General features: G+C 39.8%; 1 protein-coding gene across 1 annotated transcript in view; it reads left to right on the top strand.

The window, feature by feature from the left end:
- GABRG3 (gamma-aminobutyric acid type A receptor subunit gamma3) overlaps window positions 1-23,295 on the top strand; it is a 356,799-nt gene that overhangs the window by 183,249 nt on the left and 150,255 nt on the right. The window contains exons 4-5 of the mRNA XM_063127500.1: window positions 9,441-9,664; window positions 10,776-10,858. Coding sequence (XP_062983570.1) covers window positions 9,441-9,664; window positions 10,776-10,858 — 307 coding nt within the window. The remainder of the gene's footprint in view (window positions 1-9,440; window positions 9,665-10,775; window positions 10,859-23,295) is intronic.

Genomic DNA, 23,295 nt, shown 5'->3' on the forward strand with positions numbered 1-23,295 from the left:
TGATGATTTGCGAACTGAAACCAAATTCTCGTACATCTGTAACCAAGCATTCTACTTTGAGATCTCTTGACTCAAAGTACTGGGAAATCATGTACTGAATCATATTCTGTCATGTTCTGAATATGGAGCTGGGAAGATATATGTCAGATGATATAAGCCTGAATTCAGTTTTCAACTATACTATTCTAACTACCCCATGTAGTGCGGCTTTCACCTACACTACAAGAGGACAGGAGGCAATTCAGTACCTTAAAAGCATACTGGTGTATTGTTCTATATACTTCAACTCCACCTAATACACAGACCAGTGTCTAGAAAACTCTCAAAGACTACCTTATATAAGCAAAAATAGCTTGCTATTGTGTGCCCCCTCCTCCCACTACTTCTCTGCTCCAAATCAACAGCTCCTAGCTGCTTCTGCTTAGAAATTGTCACTGATGAAGGTTTGATTTGTTTGTTTGTTTTACTTGTAAGCCAAGTTTTCTGGATGGTGTACAATACCTTAAAAACATAAAATACAAACAACAAACCATTTAATAAAAACCATGATAAAACCACTGCAGCAAAGAGGAAAGAAAACATGCCAACCCATCAAACCAAAAAAAACCAGCAGCAATAAAAAAAAATGGTGATCTAAAATCAGTTCTTAAAATGCCTGGGAGAATAAAAAGGACTTCACCTTGTGCTGAAAAGACTATGAGAATCATCACACGGGACAACATCATGATTCCTTACTGTTGCTTCTCCGCCCCTGTGTTTGTCCCTCATTACTTCCTCATTCTGCCCTGAGAGGAAAGGGGAAGTAAACAAAGGCCACGCAGCCCATTCAGGGGCCATTTGTGTCATGCCACCTTTCCTGCACACAGCAGGAGATCATGGCTCATTCCATTTAAAAAAAAAATAAAGTTGGATTAAAAGGCGTCTATTTTGCGATGGAAAAACAAGAGGAAGGAGCGGCGACGCCATCTAAAGGATGCCGGCACACTTGCTGTAAGTGAGCAGTAGCAAGCGTGCAATAAAACACTCATCTGATGAACCTACATAATGTAGGTGCCAGGTCCACAAGTGTGTAGTATGTAGCTAGTCCCATAGGTAGTGGAAGAAAAGTAGTGCTGACAAAATTTGAGTGGAAATCCACACAGACCTCGGTGAATTGACTTAACTTAAATAAATAAATAAATAAAAAACTCAGGACAGAAGTGTAAATGCCTGCTCTTGACTACTGTGTGATACAGTGCATAGCTGTAAAATTTCAAGAGAAGTTAACAGAAGAGGCTCAGTGGAAGAACTCATGCATGTAAATCCCATTCTTGTTAATAGGAATTACACAGATGTTCTTGATGATTTGAACCCCAACAAATACTTTCAAGAAGTTGATAGGTTCACTGGTTGGCAAACAATCGTGAAGATTAGACTGAATGAAAACACTAAAAGTCAATATTCTGAACAGTTCTGGTCAAACTGTTTTATAGATTCATTTGGGCAAGTGGACAGAACAAAGCACACCAACATGGACACGTACAGTGTAGCTGCAGTGACCACATTTCAGTCCGTTAAATTGTTTTGTGGATTTTTGAAAGAAATTCAAATACTTCAGAATCTTGAATGACTTCACTTACAGTACTAATGAGCCCTGCCCCCTGCCCCGCCCCCTGCAGAAAATGACAGACTTGTTTGAAGTATGCTGTCGTGAATGTAATGTAGGCACCCCTATTTGAAATCTTCACTAGATGAAAGCTTTTAACAAGCAGCAGCAGCAGCATCCTCCCCATTTGTTTCTTATTACAGACAAATAGCTACATAAATGGAATGTGAAGGGTGCATGAATAAACAATCAAGTAAGAAAATGACAAAGTTAAGACTGGGCACACACCATTAACTCTGATCCCTTGGTGCATATATATATATATATATATATATATATATATATATATATATATATATTGCAGTGCTATTAAATCTTGACTGCTAATTCTCAAATAATTCATCAAATAATTCAATTCATCATCACTGTTCTCAAGATGCAGAAACAGCTAGCAGGAATTCCCCCCCATCTTTTGTAACACACACTCCTTTAATCATCTTGGTGCTGGTGTTGAGGAGTTCAGGATAACTGCGCACTGTGGTACAGTACCTACCTACATTATTTTCTTTCCAAGGAGAATTTTGGGGTGGCTGAGTGAACATTATGTACAAATTAGCTAGTGAATCTGATAACCCTGCCATCAACACCCACAAAAGACAAAAATATCACCGCTTGCAATCCAGACCTGCAGCTACTTGATAAAGCATGTGAACAACCAGTACAATTCAGATAAACAGAAGTGATACAATCAGACAATTGTGCCTGTAATGGAAGTGTTGCAACCACACTGATTAGAAATCGTTATCATAAGATGAATACTTATATATAAAACCAATCAAACCTTAGGTAGAGAAACAATCAAGGGCATGGCAGAAACATTAAATTGCATTTTCAAAGTAGGGACCTGGCTCTTTCTAATTCCAGAGATAAACGCTGTTACAGGAGTGTATAACATTTTCTAATAAGCTCTGAAGTCAAGGCCATAAAGGAATGCAACTTTTCCATTTCTTTTTAATGTTCTCGTATCTCAGAATGTCTTTGTAGATCTGATTTTCTCTTTTAGAGACTGATATGCATAAAAAATGTTCCTCTTATTTAAATTTCAAGAACTGTTTTCTCCCACCCCTTTTAAGACCTAGGTATAGGTAACTATACATTTAGAACAAATAACAAACATAACAACAATAATGTCAGCAACAGCAACAACAGCTCTACTATGGAATAGAAGAAGGTGCATTTACACTGGCAATTTACTTCTGAAATGGCTATCAAATGGTCCTCTGCAACTGAGGGGCTTATATGCAACCAGAAGAATAAGTGGTGAAAGATGCAGAAGTTGTTAACTACTTTTCCCCTGGGGACATTTGAAAAAGGGGACAACATGGTTTCAGAAATTTTGGAAGCCATGGGTTTAAAATGTGAACCAAACCAGCTGTAAATAATTCATAGGGCAAAGGCGAGGTGAGTGCACTGAATCAGTAAAATGGGGTAACCGGCTGGAAAATAAGAAGATGTAATGTGAAGCAAGCAACAGTTGGAGACTTTCTTGCACATGGAATGGAGTCTGCATGAAACGAATTACCAATAAAGCCACAGTAAGCGCAATGGAGAATGAATTTTAAAAGAGCGAAAAGAACACCTTCAAGAATACAAATGATTGGGTGTGACTTAGCATGGGTGAGAAATGGGGATATGTGAGTCACCCCAACTCAAGCCTGCCACAATCCTCAGAATTATTGAGGGAAAGCAGAAGAATTACAAATGCAGTGTGTATTGGGGAGTTTAGCGTTTTGTGTGTTTTTCTTTTTTAACTTATCCTTTTTAGCACTTGTTAAAGCTGCTGTTTTTTTCCAAATTCAAGTCAGATTTGAAGGGGCACGTTCATACCAAACAGAAACTTGTTATCTGTAGTGTAGTTGGTCAATTTAGAAACCAGTCATAAAGTAATGCCTACGGGCAATTCAGACCTTACCTGATGAATTACACTTGTGCTTTTTTATTAGGATAGAGAAAACGTATACATAGGGATGGACAAATACGTCAAATTCATTTTTCTGGTTTTAGGTTTTGTTCATCCCAAACTTTGAGGGTTGTTTTTTTTTTAAAAAAAAAAAAACTTTGCATGAAAATTCATAAGCATTTTTGTGCAAATTTCTTCTAATGCATGCATTTTTGTAGGTATTTTGCCTGACACACACATTTTTCACAAGCAACTTCGGCTATTGAGCGGTATAAAAATGTAATAAATAAATAAATAAATAAACATACACATTTTAAAATTGGCTTCAATGCAAAATTTGAAGAAGTGCAAATTTTGAAGGATGACCGAATTCCAATTCACCTAGTGGTTTTGAAAGTGTGAAATTAGGTTACTAAACGAATTTCTTGCCCCATCTCCCATCCCTATTTATACCTTGTCCCTAAATATTTAATATTTAACAGTGATCTCATGAAACTGATTGGTGGAAGATTCAGGACAGATAAAAGGAAGCACTTCTTCACACAGTGCATAGTAAACTATGGAATTCACTATCACAAGATGTGGTGATGGCCGCCATTTTGCATGGCTTTAAAAGGGGATTATATAAATTCCTGGAGAACGCTATCAATGGCTACTACTCCTAATGGCTAATTGCAACCTTCAGTATCAGAGGCAGTAAGCCTATATATACCATTCACTGAGGAACATGGGTGGGAGGGTGCTGTTGCACCGTGTGTTGCTTGTGGGTCCCTGGCCAATGGCTGGTTGGCCACTGTGTGAACAGACTGCTGGACTAGATGGACCCTTGGTCTGATCCAGCAGGGCTCTTCTTATGGTCTTATGAAATCTTAGTGCTATACTTAAGACTCCCTGCTTAGCTGTTCTGAAGATTACAATCACATATACTGATTTTATTAAAAGATTTCTGTTAGGAAGTGTTGCCTGTCTGTGATTTAATATTCGAGTTGCTTTTGCAAGGTTTTAATGTATTTTCTAGCATAGCTCTCATTCATGACAACAGGTGCTAGGCTTTAATCACTGGATTTAATTTGATTGTTATTCATCGTGATAATTTTGGTTGGCTTGCTATTTGCTATGTTTTAATCTGTACATAAGATTGCCCCTTCTCCACCCCTTCAAAACACACAGACACAAAGAGCCCCCTGTATTTTGAGCTGCTTCTATTTGAACTGTAAATTATAACTGCATGTTTATTGCCAAATCAAAGACATCAGTGGACTAAAGGCTTTTTAATTTTAATATGAAAGGAGAAAAATATTCCCCAAATAATTAGACTGACTACTGGCCCAGACCCAGGGATTGCTCCACAGGCAACTAAATCTTCAGACAGAGGAAGTGGAGAGTAGTAATAGTACAAGACAGAAAGCCTGATACACGTAGCTGGCAGAGTTCTAGGGCAGAGATGCAGAACTTCAGGCCCAGATCCAACTTCAGCCCTCTAGGGTTTTCCAGAAGGCCATGCCCCTCGCCCCCTTTCCTTTAGCTCCAGCTATAATAGGGAGGGATACAAATGTTTTAATAAATAAAATAATAAATATAAACTTTTTTTGTTTTTCTGTATTTGAGAGTCTTGAGGACACAGATGTTTGGGGGCAAAAATGTAGGTGGGGAGAATTCTTAGACAATGAATTAAGAGATGATCTGAGAGCTTCTTTCTCATCTTTTAGAAATGTATTTTTTCTTTTCATTCTGCAGGCTGAGCTGAGGAAGATTTTGTTTGGGGAGCACTTTGGTACAAAACCAACCCAAATGTTTATTCTTAGTGTTAAGACACAATAATGTGACAGATAACAAGCAGAAAGCATTGACTGCTTTCAACACCATTCCTTTGTGGAAAGGCAGGCTATAAAACAAGGAAGGAAAGAAGGAAGGAAGGAAGGAAGGAACATTGACTGCCTGTACTTCAAAGCAGTTATAGGGTTTGAAACAAAGGAAACAAAGAGCTCAATGGCTCAAAGGCTGGACCCAAGATGGCTTCTGTTGAATGAAAAGAAAACTCCAGGAGATTCCTTGCCACACTATTATCTAACTAGAGTAGTCTAGTGCAGCATTCAAAACAAAATTGTCATCAAAGGTACTCAGGTAGTGGTTGACCTTGCCGACCTGTCTGGGAGGTCAAGACATTTCAGGACTGGACCATTTCCCCCACCAAGTCATTGGATGCTAGCAAGGTTAGCAGGAAGGCATGTTCATGATTTGTAGGGAGCAATCCTCTTTAGTCTAATTAGAAGGAAGCAAGACATTCTCTGAGTCCTATGGCTCGGCAGTGGTTCAGAGTTCCTGTGAAAATGGATTCTTGACCCATGTCAATGAAATTCATAGTGCACAATACATGTATTATAGAGTCAGCATATCTGAAGATCCTGTGCAGCAAAGCTCCTTCTTACAAAAGAGTACAAAAGCATTGTGAAGAGATAATATCCTCCCACTACCATAATAGAATCTATGTTGCAGCAACAAATATTAGGGCCAAAATATGTTGCTTCCTAAGCAAGGACAAAAGGACAAACCTTTAATTAATATATTATATTCAAATAAGTGTTGCTTGTTTGATTTCTAAAGTGGTTTAAATAATGGGTAAAATTGCACAATTTCTGGCTACTGATTAAATTTGTTTCTAGCTTAGATATTTTTTATTTCATTAGCGCTAGAGGATTGAGAGAGGAATGGTAGATTGGACACAGAATAAATTTAAACTGTTGCATCAAATTTTGAATGTAGTGTTTGCACCTAGCTAAACTGAAACTGATTCACTTCTAGGTCAGTTCTAGGTGATGGCCAGCTCATGCAATTAAATTAGGACGTAGACAAATGCATGGCTATGTTCACTTCTAGGAAGGGTGACAAACTTGATTATAGTTGCAGTTATTTAAAACAAGCCATAAACCACCAAAGAGAACAGTTTTGTTCAGCAATGGTGATGATAATGATTGATTGACCCAAACCATGTTCACTTGCCTGGAAGTCCCAATGATTTACTTCTAAATAGGTATTTATTTATTTATTTATTTATTACATTTATATACCGCCCCATAGCCGAAGCTCTCTGGGCAGTTTATAAAAGTATAGGATTGTATAGGATTGCAGGATCCCTGAACCTTTTGGCCTGAAATTTGATTTGTTGATTTCCCTATTATAGTCAATGGGGAGACATACAAAACTTTGGATTTTCTGGAGTGAGGTTCTGATTCAGACCTGAATCAAAGCACATGGCCTCCGAAGCAGTTTGAACCAAATTGTGGCCCTTTCCAAAGTGGGATCCAAACTGAAACTTTTCTTCAGTACATTCTCCTAGTTAATCTGTATTGCTTTCTTTTGGACCATAGCTTGCCAATAATCCATTTAAATCACAATATACAGGGCAGTTTTGAATAATCAGAAAGTCTCATAGGAGACCAATGCCTAGCACAACCTGCCCTGATGCCACAGTGTTGTGCATTTAAAGCACGTCCATGTCAGTCAGAAGCCAATTTTTTGAGAGAAAAATCGATAATCCTATGACTATAGGACATGGTTTAAGTTGTCCTAGTTGTTATGGACGGAAAGGAGAGAATTAAACAGGGAGTCATTTTAATTAAGTGTGTGGTGGACCAAGGATCTCTGTGTGATCAAGAGATCTACAGAGTGGAACAGCCATTGAAAGGGGCAGCAGTGTCCCAATGATAGAGATGCAGGTTTGCTGCTCTACCAGATTTGCCTCTTACACCTAGTTTGCAGAATTGACAATTTGATTACGGTGCTTGGCAAGTCAAAATAAATGTTACCTCTTTGAAACTAGGGATGGATGGATGGATGGATGGATGGATGGATGGATGGATAGATAGATGCTTCTTTGAAGCTATCCCTTAGTGCTGCTGCAGTGCCACTGAACTCCACGTCTGTGTCTACATTGTTTGCAGGACAATGGTGTGCAGAACGGCCTTATTGGCATTGTAAAGTCATAATTGCCCCATGGATAGAGAGACATAGTTAGTGTTAGGCATGAATATAGACAAGTAGTAATTTTGCAAAGAAACAACAACACACACATACACCTGCCAAAACCCCAAACAACAGCTCTACACTAGTCTTCTGATTAAAAAAAAATAAAAATAAAAATAGGAGGCTCAAGAGGCCTGTGTTTCTAGAGGTTTCAGCTAATCACAGGCTTGGGAGGTGTAGAACAACATGCAGAGAGTATAATCCATTTACATTTCCAGGAGATTCCAATGTAGTGTCTATAGATAATTATCAGTGGCAAGGGCCAGATTCTACAATATGGAGACAGAAAAGAGCTGCATTGTGAAGAGGAACCTGTTGTAATATGTTACTATAGCAACTGAGGAAACTGTTGCCGTGATAGGAGAGAAGGGGAAGTGTTACTATGGCAACAGATGGAAACTTTTGTAATTTGAGGAAGTTGGAGGGAACATTGCTATTACCTCTAATGTCAGCCACGTAATTAGCAAAGCAGAAAAGCATTTCTACAATGCCTGGGTTGCCACATGTGTTCTATTGTCAGCTACATTTTTAGAAATAATGAAATTAGGTATTTAAGCTTCATAATCTTTTTCATAAATCATAATCCTTACATCCCTTCTTAGGGGTTTGTGTTTTACATTCATGTGTTCTATTTATAAATGTAATTTTAGAATACCTTTTCCTCCCATAAAGGGTATCCTAGAAAATTCAGATTAAAGAACTTGAAAATGGCTAAAATTACTTGAAATTGTGATGTGATGTGATGTGTGTGTGTGTGGGGGGGGGTATATTTGTCTATCTCAGAGAGAGAGAGAGAGAGAGAGAGAGACAGACAGACAGACAGACAGACATGGGGTGGAGACACGTGGCTGAGAAGTCAGTTATAGGAAAACCTTGACACAAAATGAACATGTTTCAAAATATTTTACACTATACAACAGTGCTTCTTGAATAGAGGGGTTTAAAGGGTTTCATTGTGCATAAGTATATGGTTTGGTAGTTTCAGAAGTATGAGAAATAATCCAAGAATCTTTCCCCCTAAGTACATGTACATGAGAATGCCATTATCATCATCATCATTATCATCATCATCATCATCAACAACAACATCACCATCACCATCATCATCTTATTTATTTATTTATTTATTACATTTCTATACCGCCCAATAGCCGAAGCTCTCTGGGCTATCATCATCATCATCATCATCATCATCATCATCATCATCCTGGCTCATGTGGAGAGCCTCTCCTATTCAGACTGTCACCCTCCTCAAGTACAGGCCAACAAACACAATGAAGGAGATGGGTGGGGCTGGATCACTCCGTCTCTTGTGTTGGTTTTAACCCCTTTCTTAATGCTTAAAACATTGATGGAACTATGGTCCTGTGGTGAGGTTGTGGGAAAGAAACAGCCTAACACAACATAACCCATATATTGTGATCTCTATTGCATCTTTGTTTGCAGATGGAGGTTGGTTTGGATACGGTGTCTTTATATTTATCTTATCACATGTTAATGACTCAGGACAACTTCCTCAAGACCAAAACATTGTGATCAGATGGAGTGGAAGCAGGTAGTACACTGCTTCTGGATCAGGGCAGGATGAGACTCACCCTCAATTAAATAAATAAGGAGATTTGAAAGGTGGCTCCTGCTGTAGTCTGTTCCCATACTGTTTATAGGATTTGTTGAGCATCTGCTTCTGTTATATATATATATATTTATTTATACAGTTCTAGCCCTAGTTAACGCAACAACAGTGTCTCACCTCTTTATTTCCAGGTGTGGGCACAAATAATTATTTTAAATGAAATGTGAAGATTCTTTGCAAGCATGTTGTCTGGCTCTTGTAAATTGTAAATATTTGATTCTGATCCTCTTTGCTTGCAGGAATACCAAATCGATATATTTTTTGCTCAGACATGGACTGACAGCCGTCTTCGTTTTAACAGCACCATGAAAAAGAGTCTCACCCTCAACAGCAATATGGTTGGCTTAATTTGGATCCCGGATACTATCTTCAGGAATTCTAAAACTGCAGAAGCACATTGGATTACAACACCCAATCAGCTCCTGAGAATATGGAATGATGGGAAAATCTTGTATACTTTAAGGTAGGAAGAATCTATTTGTGCCTATCAAAGAGTGGAAGTTTAAAGGACTCCTTCCACCACACATACTCAGACGCTTAACTGCAGGTTCCTTTCATGTCCCTTCAGCTTTATAAAATAATGTTTAAAAACCAACAAGCCTCAGTTTCAATTGGGCACTGTCCCAAAGATCTTGACCCAGGTCTGGAATTCGTTGGATCCATCAGACAACCTGGTCCGCTAGCATTATTTGATGTACTACACCACCATGTTATGTTGTCAAACAGGACAAATTTTGCCATTCTGCTTATAAATCAGAATTGATCCAATTTGCATCTCCCAGCCCCAAACCTGGACCTGAACGCATTCTGTGATTTGCAATTTGCAGAATGAAAATGATGTGTTCAGGGATGGGGGGGAATGCATACATTTGAAAAATGAACATGAAACATGTGCATGTTTGAGAAATGCACACAAACACATTAGTCATTTGGAGAAAAATGTGCAGAATTGAAGGGTACATTTAGCAAATTATGTCTGAATTTTCATTTGGAAAAAAACTCAAAGCTCACAATCCATTACAGGAACATGTCAGAATGAGCTTCAAAGTTGAAAACCTCAAGATTTGCACATTCTGACCATCTGCGAATCCCTCCCAGCCTCTCCTGAGGGTACAGGTTTCCTGGATTGGTGCTGGAGTAATGGGATCCCCTAGGTTCTTCACATTTTGTTACATCAGGGTCTTCACCTGAGGATGAGTCATTGTGGCTTGTGTCTGGGTTAGGTATGACACCCGCTCACAGAGACCCAGCTTACACCATTTCTCTCCTTCAATCAAGGAGCAGTGTGGTAATGGTCCTGCCATCCATTTTCTTTGAATTTATGCCTCACCTGTTTCTCCATCCCACAAAGTTCTTTCACTGCCACTGGTAACGTATGAACCAGGACTATGCCTAAAATAACATATGTCAGTAAATAGATACATTCTTCCAGAAACAACACCACAATAAACTTTAAATAAGCACTTTTAATAATTTCCCAATTAAACCTTGGAAATGCCCTCCTGCTACTCGATATTTTCATTTTTAACTTGTCATCATAAGGAGACAGTAATAGCTCCTTGGTTTCCCTCCAGGCTTACCATCAACGCTGAATGCCAGCTGCAGCTTCATAATTTCCCAATGGATAAACATTCGTGCCCGCTGATATTCTCCAGCTGTAAGTAATGGCCTTGGTGCATATATACTATCTGCAAAACTTTGCATAAAGGCATGAATTTGCTTCTTATTCTGACAGGTTGTTACAATGGCACTGGATTAAGGTGCTCACGTTAGGGTTTGCTAGGTGTGTGTGTGTTTCCATCTGCATTTATGGCAGGAGGTTTTCAGCCTGCAGCATTATGTCAAAAGGCACAAACTTTTAATGTGTGGCCTCAGCTATGACTGAGCCAAGAATGGATGCCTAGGATACAATGAATATTGTAAAAGACAAATCCCCCCTCCCAAATGTGGGGTGTTGTGGCATGTAATGTAAATAAAGTTCCATTTATCTTCAGATGTGTTAAGGGTTTATGACAAATAGCAGCTCCAATGTATGAGTCAAAGCTATATAGCATCATTGGGCAAATTATGTTTTCCTTTTATTGTTCATATGCTTGCCAGTTCCAATTGGATGGTACTGTCTGCCTTTGTGTGTATGTGTTTATACATGGGTGTGTGCGTGCATGCACATCGACAAATCTTGTCATTGTTGAGAGAGCCTGGCGGTAACCCTGCTGCCAACAGGGACAAAGGATGGCATATCTTAATTAACATGTAGTCCCTGCGCCAGAATGCAAATGCCAATATTATCCAAATCCGGTTAGCAGTGTTTCAAATGTTGATGTGACACTTTGTTTACTGTATCTCTTTCTTATGTGACAGGTTTTTTGGCCTGGGTAATATGCATGAAAGATCATTTCAGAAAGAGCCTTTACAATGTGACAGTAATAATTCTGTAAAGTTGTCATCTGCCATACAGCGTTCCTTCACAATCCACACTTGTCTCAATTTGCCATGTGGTGCAGCTTGTCCTGGTAGATCACAGAAGTCCACATGGCTCTAATTTAAAGGATTGCACCCATGTGGTTTTAGCCTATGCAAACAGTGTAGTACATGTGAACAGGATGATCCAATTCACATTGGTCCTCTGTGGATCCACATTGTTGTTAGGGATGGGCAGGCATGAAAAGTTAGAGCTTGTTGAGATTCTCTGAATTCTTCTTCAGAGCTCGTTTTGCCTAATTTGCATTCCTGAATGTGAACATGTTGTTGTTGTTTCAAAGCAGAACAAATGTGCATTTTTCAATCAGGAAAAACACACATTTTTGAAAGTGAGCATTTTTCCTGTCTGAAAATGTGAATTTCCCTCCATAGACTAAAGCATGAAAACAGAGAGGGCAAGGTTGTGTAAATGCATAATTCAGGAATCTTTTTTGTTACACTTCACATTTGCATTCAAGGTTGCGAACAGGACATGTTTTCATGATTTGTGAACAGGAACAAAATTCTCTGACATTCCTAATTGATGCCAGGAACTAATGTGGGGTTTCCGTGGGTAATGCAGTCTATATGGCTGGGTTTCTATTAGGGTACTATACGTACAGTACCTTGGAATATCTGTGCTGGGACCTCTCAATGAATACTTCTTGTGCTCCCAGGTGGGTGTCAACATTCTAGATCATGGACACAATACATCAGGATGGTCCATCTGTGCCATCTCCATCATGCTCTTGTGAAGCTCCCATTCATTTCAATAGGGCTTGCATAGAAGAACTGCCTGAAGGATTGTATCCCATGTCTGTACGAAGCTGGCCCGTGAATGTCCACTCAGAGGTCTATAATCTCAACAAGCATTCACGGGGACAAAACAGACATTATTTTAAACGTGTCCACCAGCTACATTTTTTCACCTTTACTCTAGAGTTGGTGCACCAAGCCTAATCCAGAACTTAAAAGCCCCCACCATCACACTAGGATCCCAATCTGAATTGAGAAACCTGCAGTCTAGAGTAAAAACATACAAACATGAAACTCCCAGACCAGAGGTGGGCAACCTGTGGTTCTCCGGATGTTTTGCCCTACAACTCCCATCAGCCAGCATAGCAAGCGGCAGGCCGAAACATCTGGAGGGCCACAAATTGCCCATTCCTTTGCTAGACACACATTTAAAGTAATATCCAGTTTGGCCCACTGTCTTACTGCTTTCAAAATTCATGGAATTGTTAGAAGCTTAGCGTAAAATGGAAAGTACTTCAAACAGGTACATGTGAAGGAGCTGCCATTCCAGTTCAGTACAGAACTTAATGGACAACAAAGTCCTAGGGCAAGGGGAAACAGCCGGTGTTGTGACAGTTGTTTTTGTTTCCTGCTGACGGTCTCCCCTCTTGGACTCCGAAAAGGACAAAAACATCCAGCACTGTATTCAGTGCTGTTCTGAAACTATTAAGAGAAACGTAAGGATTATTTGTAGTGGCTAACCTATTCAGTTCAAAATGGAAGCTTATTCCTTTCAGTATTTAAATTACAACATCTGAGCTTTGCCCATAGGTTTGAGCTAAACAGGAGAAAGAGTAAAGTTAATTCAGGTATTTCATGTTCTGTCACACAGAGAAAGAGAAAGAAAGAGGGAGAGAGAATGAAAGAACAGTGAAAGAACACTATAGTGCAGTGAAAATTCTCTCTGTGCATTGTAAAAGCATGACAAAGAATATTAAAAAAGCTCTCCAAGTAACCATTTCTTGTTTGATGAGAGCTCCCCAAAACCATTGAGAAACTTGGCACGGGGGCTGCAGTCTCCAATCCACACTTCATCATTATCATCTGAATGAGGGGGGAAAAGTTGATAAATTTTAAGAACTTCTTTACATACAGGAAAAATCCCACAACTTTACTGGGGTTTTCATTCTCACAGTCTTCCCACTATCATGATATGTTCCTTTACACATGACCACATTATTATTATTATTATTATTATTATTAATTGCATTTTTATACCGCCCACTAGCCAAAGCTCCCTTCCGATGATTTTGAATTGAAAACTTCCTTTCTTGGAAAGGCTCCATTGTGTTTATTTAGACAGTGCCATCTAGTGGTGGAGAAATCCTGCAAAATATCCCAGATAATACTACATTAACTCCATTGTTTGTTTGTTTGTTTGTTTTTAAAACGTGAGATTCCTTGGGTTAGCACAAGAGATGTCCTGGATGTTGTTGACATTGTGTAATGGACCAGCAATCTTCCATGAGAAGCCAATCATGAGCATGAAATAAATCACTAATTTAGAGAAGCTCCAAAACTCTGATACAAACATTTCCTGTATTTTTCCTCAATTAGAGTATTCTCTACTCAGTGATGTATATTCCAAAATGACAGCAGAAAAGGAAAATGTGGGTATAGCACTGTACCTGTGGAATATTTATCTCTGTACCTGTGGAATATTGAGATTTTCTGTAATTGTAAATTTACTTCTTCTGAATCATTTTGTTGTTTTAGTGTGACATCAAAGTACACTTTTCAGAATGGTTTAAATGGAAACCTGGAACTTCAATAATGAGGGATTTTAAGACAGCAATAAAATGTGACGTATAACTGCTGTGTTTGTGGCATAACAACCAAACTACTACATCCAGACTGCAATATTTTGCACCTGCCTGGGGTCCTTCCCAGCCTTGGGCAATCCAGATGTTTTGGACTATAGCTCACATGAACCCCAGCCTGTTTGGCCAATGGTCAAGGATAATGGGATTTATAGTCCAAAACATCTGGAGAGACAGAGTGGGGAAGGTTGCTATACACACTTATGGGGGAGTAAATTGCATTGAATGAGATGGGATGTACTTCCGAGAGAAAATGCATCAGATTGAGCAATCAGAATAATTTCCGAACACACTTCCTTCCTAAATCCTGTTAGAAGGTGATTGACTTATGCCCTGACTCATGAGAGTTTCTTTTTAAACTACATTCTCTATTTTATATGGATGTCTAATTCCCTTAAAATATTTTATTATTACTAGCCTCTTGTTTTCAATTATATTTTATATCTGTGAGTTGAGCAGATTAATTACACATTGGGGAAAAAAAGGTGTTTCCCCCCCTGTACCTAGCATGATGGTTTTTAATCACATCAGGTGTTCCAGTGTTTTTGGTTTTTGTGTTTTTGGTAACAGAAAAAGGAGTCCAACAGCCCTATTCCTTCACATATTCTTTCATAGCTTGGCCATTGCTCCTTTATATGTTAGTGTCCTTTCTCTCTTAGGACTATTCTCTCTTAGATTATAGGTCTCTTATGTTGCACTTACTATTATATGTCTGGTATAGTGTAGAGCAGCCTTTCCCAACCTGGTACCCACCAGATGTTTTGGATTACAACTGCCAGCATTTCTGAGCATGGTTGATGGGGCTGTTGGGAGTTGAAGACCAAAATACCTTGAGAGCACCAGGTTGGAGAAGGCTGATATAGGGCAAGGAATGAGAGTCACGTGACTTGTCTTTTTTGAATGTGGCCCCCCATCTTTAGTTCATTTTCATATGATACTCTGGAAGTGCAATAAGAAGCACTTTGTGAACCACCCAGAGATCTTTGGATATTGGGCGGTATAAAAATGTAATAAATAAATAAATAAATAAGAGGTGCAACTAAACAGCATTTCCTCCCCTCTCATAGCTGCTTCTTCCCCTCCTTCTCTTCCACCTTCTCCCCCATCATCATCATCCAAGATTCTGGCATATGGATCTATGGAATGATCTGTCTTATTACAAGAAGAAGGGAAAGAAGGGACATCAGTCACTTGTCTTTCTCTCTTCCTTGTTTTTAATCTATGGACCATGGCTGATTTACACATTAGTCAGTCTATCTTTTTAGTCTACCAATCTTTTTTTCCTTCTCGTATAACTGGGTCTACTCCCCTGAGCAATGTAAGTTGCAAACTGGGAATTCATCTGCAGCAAATTCCAAATATCCCTGAAGTCACATCTGCTGAAATGAATGAGTTCCCAGATCACTCATGTTCCACTGTTCTGGCAAGTAGACTTGCATGAAAGGAGGAGAGAGAGAGAGACCAAGCAGCAGAAACCATTTTGTGAATCAGCCTAACAGGCCTACATCTAAGAAGATCTGAGTGGGCTCAGAAAGAGGGAGAGAGCTCCAAAACGAACTAAATTAGGCTTTTCTACTTACCCCTTGACACATAGAGCCACTTTCATAAAAGATCAGTGATGATTATGATGACACTGTATGTGAATATTGACAGATGTCCATCCTGTTGCTACACAATAAATTGTATCAACCCAAAGTTTAAAAGTTGGCATTTTCTGGTGAGTTGCAAATTGCCACAGGTGTTGACCGGCTAGCATCATTCATCCCAGCACAGGCTATGAACTCATTTTGGTGTGTTTGAAGATAAGTGACCTTGGGAATGGTAAATTAATTAACAAGCACACAGTGTCCCCAAATAAGCTAGTTCTGCTATTTAGTTGTACTGTTTTTCTTCCTCAGAATCGATATAAAAATGTAGTCTCAGTCTGTGAAAGTCAACAAAGTTAAAAATAGGTGTGTGCCAAATGTTTTGGAGCAAACATGGTGCTATCAAGAGAGGCAAAATGCTTTCCCCAGACCCCTTCTTCTTGTTGTTGTTGTTGTTGTTTGGTGCTATTTGCAACTTTCACAGCCACCATTTCCTGAGCTGTTGCTTTTTTAGCACCACCAGCCCCTCACCCACTTGCCACAAATCTCTCCTTCATTGAGTGCTCCTAGCCAATCAGTGACCGTAATGTGGATGTGATGATGTCACTGAGGGAGAATGAAGTTGAGTCAGAGTGAGGGCAATGCATGCTGGATGAATTATGTGGATGGTCCTAACCCATTAGAAGCAAATGGATGATCCTAATCAATCAGAAGTTTCTCTTCTATGCCGGCAAAGTCCTTACAAAAGAACAAGGGGAGATTGCACAGCACATGGAGGCGTACATTGTCAGTGTCACTCCCAATTTCCAAGTGCTGTGACCTGCATCACAATCTCTCTCCCTTTAGTTAATTTGCAAGGGGGTGTCTAAGAGAGAGTGAAGCATGGTGCTGCACATCATGCCACAGACCACCATATTCACCCTGGTAATTCACGTTTTAAACTTAATGTTTGAAAGAGGTGATCTACAATGAGAACCCCTCTCTCCCCCTTAACAAGTCAAACCCACCCTGCCAGAGGGACATATAGGCAGCTGCTTTATATACTGACTTAGCTCATTGCTCCCTCTAGCCAGTACTGTTGACTTGACTGGCAGCAGCTCCCCAGGAGTTTTTCCTGCCCTACCTGGAGATGCTGGGGGGGGGGTATCAAACTTGGGACCTTCTGCATGCTCTACCACTGTGCCACAGCCCCTTTTAGGGAAAGGGAGAGAGGAACTGTTCTTTGATCATTTCTGTTCTTGTATCATTTTCAGCTCAGCTGCAGAATCCGCAGGTTGACTTCACAGAAACCCAAAGTCATTTGTATCCATTCTAGGGATGAGTGAAAAGAAGGGAGAAATGAATTCTCAGGATGCTGAACTTTTTCTGCAGATTGTAAAGCCTGACACGTTTTGGCCTGTACCTTTTCAAGGCCCCTGTGGCAATATTTCAATGTAATTTTATAATAAGAATATCTTTTTCTTACATGCTGTTCCTACCATGTTTTATAGTATGCATTTTAAAATGTTTACAGCCTCCTGAAGAAGGCCTTGAAAAGGTACAGGCTAAAACGCGTCGGGCTTTACAATCTACAATAAAAAGTTCAGCATCCTGGGAATTTGTTTCTCCCTTCTTTTCACTTCATTGGATGCTCTCCTCCACCTGCTTTTGCATTCTAGGGATGAGCAAACTTAGGGAGCGCTCATCCCCGCGAGTGCTCGCCCTGCTGCTGTAGGCTGCCCACCCCGCAAACCAGGCTTTGCGAGCCTCCGCCAAGCACTCGTGAGCTTTGTGAGCACTCAGCAGGCGACCGCTCTGGCTTCTGGCCCTTTCCCCCACTGCACTAATGGCCGCTGCCATTAATGCAGCAGAGGGAAAGGAAGGGTCAGAAGCCAGGGTGGACCCATGCTGGAGCATCCACAGGGAGCTTGCGCGCACTCAGGTGTGGTTCCACGCTGGGGCTGAGCGCACCTGACTCCGTCCACGAGGGTCGGATGAAGGGCTTCCGCTGCCCTTGTGGACCAAGTCAGATGCTTGCACCATCCCTAAGCCATTGTAGATTTCTACAATATCCCCTATTATAAGTCTGAACCCATTCTTACTCTAGCAAACAGTGTTTGGATGAATCAGATCAAAGTAGTAGTGAATGCATGGCATATTTCTGCAATGAGTTTCATAACTTGTGAAAGGGTTTCCCCAACTCTGTTCACCTGGAAAACATACCATGGGGAATCAGCCAATGACAATCCAAATGTCCTCAGTATAGAGAATAACATGCAAAGCATCCGGTTAAGTAAGGTAGCGCCTTATAATGAAACAGAGGCGTATTTAAAGCAAAAGGGTTTGGGGTTTGTTTCTCCTACTGACCCCTTTGTCTGTGCAGCTCAAAACACAGCAGTGTAACAAACTGCATATGGGAAATCAGCACTTGCTAAAACATCCAGGAGGGGTTGGATGGGGAGGGTATACATACATTTTAATTGCAAACCTCACAAATAACCAAAGGCGGTAATTTTGGGAGAGGCAAGCAAGGCAGATGAATTCTCCTCATAGAAATGCAAGAAGTGTGTCTGAAGCTAAAATCAAGGCAAAGGAGCTTGTCAAAAGCCACATAAGTGCCAAGAAGATCAGCTGCACCGTTGCGCATACCACATTAGAGAAGTGCCATCCCGATCTCTTGCTATTAATGTCTTCCAGATGTGGCCTTCTTCAGGATGCTGGCCGTATCCCAAGCACCAAAAGGCAATGTGAAACACTTTCCATTTCAAAGCAAGCTATTCCATGGGTGTGTGTGTTTAACTCCATACCTTTTATTTTGAGGCATTAAGAAGAGCCAGTGTTCCCACTGCTGTCGCCATGTAGGTTAGGAGTAGACAATTTTGCTGACTCCACACTATGGGCTCCTTGTGGAACTGTGATGCTTGAAGGAATGCATTTGATAGCCCCTCTGATTCTGAAAGCATGGTGGAACCGTCCATGGCCTTAGAAGGTGTGGACAATGCATTACAAGGAGACTGAGGAGAACATGTACACCCACTGCCTACCATCACCAGGTCTGCCTGGTGCAAGGTGATGTCACCAGGGCACGGCAGCATCCATTGCTAGAGGGATCTGTGTCCTCCACTTCCTTGCTTTCCAACAGCAGACAGTGAATGTGAGCTGCCCTCTCTCCCGCCAGTGCTCAGAAATGACTGCCTAGAAGTTCAGCATGCCCATCAGCCCTTCAGTTGACTTTTCACAAAAGTGCTGGTGTCATATTACTCCCAATAACTATTTTGAGATCAGAGGATTGGACTTAAGTTAGTCATAACTGACTTAAGTGCCATTGATTTCAATAGGTCTACTCTAAGTATGAGTAGGTCTGGATCCAATCCAGAGTTTTTACATGACTACATACGATTACAACAGCAGATGTATAAATGCGTCAGAAAATCTCTCCTGCAGTTTTCATCTTTTGGAAGGTTTGCTTTGGCTAGTGGAGTGAGTTTTTCCTCTTGTTGTTCTAAGTTGTGGCTTGCTTCATATTCTCTCTTAAGCTTTTCTTTTTTTTCCATGAGAGACATTGAACTAAAAGTTATTAGGTTGTTCCCATCAGCTTGGGAACCTTGGGCTTTACTTGGGGATTTGTACTAAAGAATTGTATTGATCTACAAACAAAATAAAGCTGTTGTTTCCGTTGGGGTTTCGTAGAAATTGCAGCTGGAAGACCTTGTCCAATGGGCAGGTCAGACTTCATAAACTGACCAGGATAAGTTCCAGTCAGTGCTCATATCAGACATTTAGAAGGGATCTACAGAGCCCTGAAGCACCAGTATTTGCTTTTACTCTATTTGTATGCATTGTTCATTGATCAAATCTGTTCGTTTCCACATCAATAGACAATGGAAGTGCAAATCGTGATTGCTAACATTTAGTTATAGAGTTGTAGGCTTTGTCTAGTGAACTTCATGCATGCAGCTGCTCTTTAATCAGGTATGCAAACAAGGCAAAATCTTTTTCTCAAAATGACAAGAATTTTCATTAACAACCTATCAGAATGAGGCAAAGGCTGGTAATATTCCTTCTTTTCCTGAGAGCTCTCCAAAGGGCTGATCTGGTGTGTGCTTTTAAATTGCTAGCTAAATAGAAGGACTTTCTGTGTTCTTCATGTTCATAGGCTATCCAGAGATAGCACAGACTAAAACACTGTGAAGTTTCAAGTCCTCTTTTCTTTTCTTTTCTTTTAAGAAAAGTCTAGATCACATGACTACAGAACCCCCACCACTAAGGCTGCAATCCTATACTCACTTATCTGGAAGTAAGTTCCATTAAACTGAATGAGGCTTACCTTTGAGTAGGGATTACACTGTAAGAGAACAATCCAGTCTCTCTAACACATCCAGCAATGTGCTTCTGCAACTCAGCATATGTGTGCTTAGCTCTGGATCCATATATTGTGCTTTTTATATTGTATTTTGTATTCGTGTTTTTATATTGTTGGTTGTTTTTATGCTCTTCATGGTTTTAATTTTTGTGAACTGCCCAGAGAGCTTCAGCTGTTGTAATAAAATAAATGTAATAAATAAATAAATAAATAAATAAATAAATAAATAAATAAATAAATAAATAGGAGGCAGGCCACCAGTTGAAGCATTCCCAGAAGGATCTGGACTGCCCACCCCCCACAGTATGTGGAAAATATCTTGTGAAGCTTTTAACAAGATGTTCTTAAGTCTGAGCAAGATTTTCAGCAGATGAAAATCTTCTCTGCTGATAATCTAACTAACCTTTATTTTCATGACCATTTGAAAACAGGGGTTTTGGAAGAAGTATAAATAATGCAAAATAGGGTTCAATTAGCTCTCAGTGAACCTGATCTCTCTCCAACCCCCTCCCAACACACAATTGATTCTAGACCAATCAGTCTCATGAAGAGTTCTAGGTGTTGTAAACCTGAGGGCCTTACCACCCCAGTCATAAATATAGTCACTGGGAAGTAACTGCTATTGATTTCAAGGATTTACATCAGTCCTGCTTTATGCTACTAAGAAAAAAGAAGCTATAAACATCCCCTAAAGATGACTTCAATCAGTTTCCTTTCAAAGTAAAAAATGCCCTTCCTTCAAGCACTTCCATTTGTTATGGAAAGCTCTCATATTCAGGCCTGTCTAGCTGTAAGGAAGCAGACCTTACAGGGAAGTCATAATGTCTGGAAAGAGTTACTGGCAACAAGCACAATGTCTGTGCCACACTACTGTGAGATTATCCATCCATCCATCCATCCATCCATCCATCCATCAAATTAATCATCAATCTAACAATCATCTGTCTATCTAGAATATTTATGCATATATGTGTAGGGCTAAGTTTAAAAAGGCCCATTTGGATGTTCTAATCACCCACATGATTTGAAACCCATGAGAGAGAGTAGAAACGAGTATGGGAAAAGGGGCAGGCCAAACATTCCAGCATATTGTAGTTTGAAGCCCTTCCTGCCAACTCCTGAGCCTTAGGAGACACATTTCAACCTGTTAGAATGGGAAAAGAGCATGCAAAAAGCAGGAAACATTCAGTGGTTGGGGTTGGAACAGGAGAAGGAGACATGACCATCTGGAGAACCCAAGTAAGGCTACAGCCTTGGCCACTGAGCCTAAGCTTCTGCACACACACACACCATAAAAGTAATGTGTGAATGCAAGAAAGCTTTAACATAGAATTTAAAACATATGTAACAGTTTGTATGATATTAACCTCTAACCTGAAGTTTCTGTGTCCATCTTCTTGTTTTGATATTCTCAGGATTGATGTTGTTGTTTTGGAAGTTTGGAAAAATGTGTTTATTTGTTTGTAAAGGTCTCAGTTTTTTAAATAACAATAATAATAATAATAATAATAATAATAATAATAATAATAATAATAATAATATCACTAATTTGTGGGTTCTGAAACAGATGCTCTGTTTCAGCATGTTACCAAAATTTATTTTTGAATGTACAGGTAGTAAAATGAAAATAAACAAACATTCGGCTACTTTAGTGAAAACCTTGTGAGTCTGAGCAGCTTGTGTTCATTTTCTGAAAATGTGACTTTGAGCATACTTTTCTTTGGCATTTTATTATTGGGGACAATAAAACAATCAATAAATACTTAACATTCACCTTTAGATTATATAAAGGAAGTGATGGTTTTTAGTTTCGAATTGCAAAAGTTACAAGTATGGCTGAAACTGTCAGTTTTACTTTCTCTCATATTATTATTATTTTTTTTAAAAAAATCTCAAATTCTTTTTAGAGAACCATGATGTACCTGCCTGCTATATAGCTGTTAAAGATTTTAGATTGTAAGCCTCTGGACAGGGACTGTCAAGAAATACTTTTGTAGCCGCCGTGAGAGCCTTTTTTGGCTGAATGACGGCATAAAAATCCTTAAATAAATAATAAATAAATAAATAAATAAATAAAGATGAGGGTCCTGTTCGAAAAAAGGGGTGGCACCCCTATGTGCTCAACCCTAACGTGATTGAGCACATAGAGATTTAAACACAAACTTTTAAGAGCAAAGCACTCAGACCCAGGCCTGGGCCTGGATGAAGAGGTCTGTCCATTTTCATTTCTCCCAGATTCATTTTTAAAAATAATCTCAAATTCTTTTTGTCCCAAATTTGGAGAACTTTGAGACATTTGGTAAATGAAATGAAATTCTTACCCATCCCTACCCGAGAATCCTGCCACTAGACCAAAGATAATGTGCAACAAACAGGAGATGTGGAAGAAGAGCTTTTGGTGGAACCAATCAAGAGATGCCCATTCCAATCTTCATTGAGAGATGGTTGTATTAGGATGTAGACCGTTGCATTGCACTGGAAACTAAGCATGGGCAAAGCAACTGACACCCCTTTTGCAGCCCCATCTGCAAGCTATGAATACGGGTGCCCCACACCTGCCCTGCCCTCCCCACAAAGTTATTTAAAATCCCCTATAAAAGTTTATGGCGGTTCCCCTTTCCTTTTCCCATCCCCCATCATGATTTTAGAGAAGAATCCCTCCGAAACATATTTGGATGAGTATTAGTGGAAGATGTGGATGGCCTATGCAATGCACACATGACTCAATGGACATACAGAGGCATCAGTGTGTGTGGTTGGCTTACGGCAGCACAATTCATTACTGACCCCCACACACAGAAAGTAGATTTCTGGATTTGCCTTTTCTTCTAGTGCCTAGCAGATATTTCTGTATGGGTTTCCATGCATGGGACATGCATGCAAGAGCTGCATGCACACAGAGCCTTACCATGTGGATGAGCTTTGGGAGCTCGTGTCCTTAGGAACATTCAGAGTGAGCCTCAGGTTTTGTTTAAAACAGATGATAGTACACACAATTTGGGCTTAAATGGGTCTGACAGGTTTCTCTTGATCACAGTTAGTTTCATATTAAAGACTCTGAACAAAAATGCTCAAATGAGGCCTTATGCAT

The sequence above is a fragment of the Elgaria multicarinata genome, chromosome 5 (assembly GCF_023053635.1).
Source record: "Elgaria multicarinata webbii isolate HBS135686 ecotype San Diego chromosome 5, rElgMul1.1.pri, whole genome shotgun sequence".
NCBI classification, from domain to species: Eukaryota; Metazoa; Chordata; class Lepidosauria; order Squamata; family Anguidae; genus Elgaria; species Elgaria multicarinata.